The sequence below is a fragment of the Salvelinus sp. IW2-2015 genome, unplaced genomic scaffold (assembly GCF_002910315.2).
Source record: "Salvelinus sp. IW2-2015 unplaced genomic scaffold, ASM291031v2 Un_scaffold1528, whole genome shotgun sequence".
Classification (NCBI taxonomy): domain Eukaryota; kingdom Metazoa; phylum Chordata; class Actinopteri; order Salmoniformes; family Salmonidae; genus Salvelinus; species Salvelinus sp. IW2-2015.
The window spans coordinates 55,480-59,931 of record NW_019942967.1 but is presented as its reverse complement, the minus strand read 5'-3'; the positions used below and the strand labels follow the sequence as shown (position 1 = coordinate 59,931).

The following is a 4,452-nucleotide window of genomic DNA, read 5'->3' as shown; positions in this document are numbered from 1 at the left end:
ACACCAGTACGTCAAAAGAGGACACACCAGTAACTAACAGAGACACACCAGTAAGTACAAGAGACACACCAGTAGTCAAAGAGACACAAATAGACATGAATGCACAGATAAAGACATAAAGAAAAGGCAGATGTATAGTACAATGACAGACATCAGTGAAGCAAAACACACAGAGCAACGTGAATGACACAGATATACAAAGACACCTACAAACACAGATATGGGGAGCCAGAAGACAGTCAGGGGAAGATATATACTCACAGAGTGGGACAGATGCCCGGAGGCAAAGATAGAATAACCAACATATGTGAGGTGGGAGAGAAAGACAGATGATATAGTTGAATGGAACCACCCTGACAGTGACACCTCACGATCGCTTGAAGGCATCCAGGATGTTGGCGGGCTGCTCCTCTTGTAGGCGGTGAAACATGGCAGAGGGAGGGAACGGTGAGAGGAACACTGGACTAACTGACAGACAGTTGAAAAATCAGGATGAATAATGGACTGAGTACTGACACTGTGAAAACTATAAGTTGTGCAGTTAGTTGCGCAAGTCTTGCGCGGCGTGGCGAGGTCTTCTGGGTAGGTTGTTACATATACACTAGGGTAGTGTGTTACTATTGTGACTGTAGCTTTGTGGGTAAATGCTCTTAAGACACAACCTGTCTTTTATCAGCATTGATTAATAGGCATTCGTGTCATCAAATATGTGACTTCAAATGTACAGCTGTCACACTTGTCTTTGGAGGTGACCTCACAGCGGTAGCCACCTGCGTCTCCTTCCACTACTTTGATGATGCTCATCTCATATGTGTAGACCTGGTTGAGATAGTGAGAGAGGAAGACATACACCCTTACAATATATACACACACACACACAGTACACACACACACACACACACGGTACACATACACACACAAAAGTAACACAGATGTACAGTACAGTAGACTTTCACTTGTGCAGATTTGAGAGAATGTGAAAACAGTGACACACACACACACACCTTGGAGTTCCTGTCATAGGCCTCTTTAAACTGCACGTGCTTGCCAGCCTTGCTGCCCAGGTCCAGCCACTTCCCTTTCAGCCATTTCATGTTGGGCTTCCTCAGCAGGTCAGATGAGTCCACTTTAGCCACAAASGTGACGTTCTTCCCTGCCACCCACAATTTACATCAGCCATCAGAAATTCTGACCTCTGGATAATGGTGTTTTTAGGGTTCTTATCCATGATCCATATGTGAGTGTCAATCCAAACTTCAGAGTGCTACAGTATGTCAGAGAGGGGGAACAGGGCAGGGGTCTCACCTTTGATTACTGTMGTGCTCTCTGGCCTCTCTACAAATAGTCCGGTCAGCTCGGACTGCCCCCCTGGGACAGTCTCTAAAAGTAGGGAGAGGTCATAGAGGTCAGGGGTTAGAATAAGGTCATTGATGACTGCTCATCAGACATCATAGACACAACAACATCAGTGAACAGACAAGTAGAGACAGAAAACCAAACATTAGACCAAAGCACCTAACCTTTGTTTATAAATACCATTCATTTATTAATATTTTGTCTACTAGGCAGYAAGATCAAAAGGTCAGAGGTAAAGCTYGTCTTTGTTCACCCTGTGACTTATTGAGACTTCTTGTATCCAYATTTAGCAACAGCTTTTCTCAAAGACAGAGAAAAGTGCTGCAGCATGTGTTTCCACTCCCTGAAATGTCTCCATCATTCTAATGGATGATCATGAGAAATCATGTCACATGACATCAGTCTAGTWTTTAACTGAGGGTCAGTATCCAAGCGTCTAGTCAACACCAGAAGAGGGCCTCTAACAGCAGTAAGGTAAGSCCACCTGGGAATGAACAAGGAACTAAAAACACATCTGAAGACGTGTTTATCCATCCCTTTCCACTAGTCTTCTCCCACTTTGACAAAAGTAAATATAGCTCTTTAATGTTGTGATATTATCAAAGCATGACTGCYTGCTCMTGTTCCTTTGYGTGCTCCCTCCTTTTCAAAAAAAGGATTGCATTGTTTTGTGTCAGCAGATAGACAAATACAAGCTTAAGTATTTGTTTGTCTTACCATCATCGGGCAATTCTGTATCAGGGAGAAAGAGAGAGAGAGAAACACAGCGGGRGAACACATTAGCTGCAGTATCTTTACTGTAATCTGAAAGATGAGCGTTTACTGAGCAGCTATGAAAACCTGAYCTGCAGGTGCTCTCTCWCACACACACTTAACGTCTCTCTCTTCCCTYTCTAACTTGGATGAAMATTTCCTTTCTTTTCAAAACGGAGGTAAAAACTAGACGGTTAATGAGTTATTTCCTCAGTCGTCAAATTCAAACCAGTTGGTGACACTGTACTCATCATTACTATTATTATTATTATTGAGAATTTAGGGGAATTATTAGCTGTGCAAACGGAACACMATTTATTTGTTCTCTCACCTTCTGAATCTGACAAGAGCTCTATGGAAAAAGAGAGTTTATAAGCATAGAGAAGCAKGTAAAAAGCCATATCGATTGACCAATCGATTGGGTGAAAAGGTTGTCGAGAGAATGGAACAAGGGTCAGGAATCAAGTGAGGTCATGCACCTCCATAAACTCAGAGTCACAACGCCTATGCCCCTCTCTCTGCTTTTATGGKCTCAGTTAATTTGATTGGAATCAAGTGAACCCTGTGCACAGATCCAGGCTCAGTTCYCTAGTGTGATTTAAATMATTTCAGTAAGAATGTGAAYAGGTCAARCTGATCCTGGACCAGCACCCAAGGGACACTTTTCCTTCAGCTCTTTACACCATTTCACTCTCACATTGGAAACTCGCTGCGGTTTGAAACTGTGAGAGGTTGGGAGTGCAGCGATAAACACCTCAAATGGAACAGCAGAACCGGCAACCTTCAAAACCATAACAATTCTTCAGTAAGATCATTTTGGGGGATAATGCGTATTATGGGAAATATTACTGTAGGTAAATATCACTTCATTCATTATTACTGTAACACTTSAGGAACAGATAATACCTTGATATTTCATATCAACATCTTTTGCAATACAGTGATTAATGATAAGGGATATGGTATTGTGCAGGAACAGTATTTGAACTAACTCAACAAAACAGCAAAACTTATCATCAACTTATCCTTCTATTAAACCATTACCTTAGTAAGTGCACACATACACACAGGTCACGATATATACCCAGAGTAAATATATACAGTATATATCATTTTGTCATTTGTAATTTAGATTACGTTTTCACTCYGCATCAATTTCAAGTCAAGGTCATTTGATGTTTAATACAATTCCTTCACTTGGATGCTTTGGCGAAACCATGATACTGTATCATGTAATGTCTAATCTCAACAGATCAGAGGTGACTTTCCCAAAAACATGAATATCATATTTATCACTAAAGATCATCTTAAGTCCATTCATAAGAAATAGAAAAATTATGATTTTATGCCATTTTGCCAATATGATCTTTATGTTTTTGGGAAACTCACCGCTGATCTCTAGTAATTAGTATCAGTCGGCGCTGATATCACAACAACTATCTGTCAGACTGATTCTCTGGGTCTAACTCCTCAACAGATGATTCCTAAAGACCTCTACATAAATGATACAGTATCCATAAACCCATAAAATAGGCCTGCAGGATCTTTTCCATTACTGACTGCCATCTACAATGGTCTGTACTGCTACAGTCAGACTATGAAGGCCTTCGCCAGAGCAATCCCAGGATTCAGTAGTCTCCGTTTGTCAGTCCACCGTGATGGACACTCAGGTCACCGACACACCGTGTCGTGACTGAGACTGACAGACATGCACGTTAACCAGGTGATTGACAGGAAGCAGGGAAGCATACGACCACAAACACAGAGGGGGAGTTGTGTATTGTTTCCTTTCCTTACCATCTCTGCACTCACTTCCCTCTGAATGAAAAGAAACAATTGGTACATAGACATTAGTACTGCGGACAGCGAAGGGTTAAACAACAACCAAATATACTGTCCCTGTGTACGGAGTCTGTGACTGGAGAAAAAGGTTATAGATATATGAATATATGAAATACTAGATCATAAAAACAAGACATACAAAAATACATAGGCTTACCCATGATGACACTGGCATACATGCTGATTTATACAAATACACACACAAACGCAGAATGCATTGATACATTTGTGCATTCATACAGTCACTGCACTACAATCCTTTTTGTTACAGTACCCTTCCTTGTCTCAGGGTGCTTCACCTCTAATAATACACCTCTAAAGTAAAAGGCTTTATGGTTAAGTATGAGGAGAATGCTAATATATACAGTACCAGTCAAAAGTTTGGACACACTTACTCATTCAAGGGCTTTTCTTTATTTTTACTATTTTCTAAATTGCAGAATAATAGTGAAGACATCAAAACTATGAAATAGCACATATGGAATAATGTAGTAACCAAAA

The 4,452-nt window shown here is 40.8% G+C and overlaps 1 protein-coding gene across 1 annotated transcript in view; it reads right to left on the bottom strand.

Annotated features, from left to right (window-relative positions):
* mybpc2a (myosin binding protein Ca) overlaps positions 1-2,570 on the bottom strand; it is a gene marked incomplete at its 5' end in the record, with an annotated part of 46,826 nt that extends 44,256 nt beyond the window's left edge. Inside the window, 5 exon segments of the mRNA XM_070439270.1 lie at positions 710-819; positions 1,005-1,153; positions 1,306-1,380; positions 2,074-2,088; positions 2,441-2,570. Coding sequence (XP_070295371.1) covers positions 710-819; positions 1,005-1,153; positions 1,306-1,380; positions 2,074-2,088; positions 2,441-2,570 — 479 coding nt within the window.
* Positions 2,571-4,452: the final 1,882 nt, after the last annotated feature.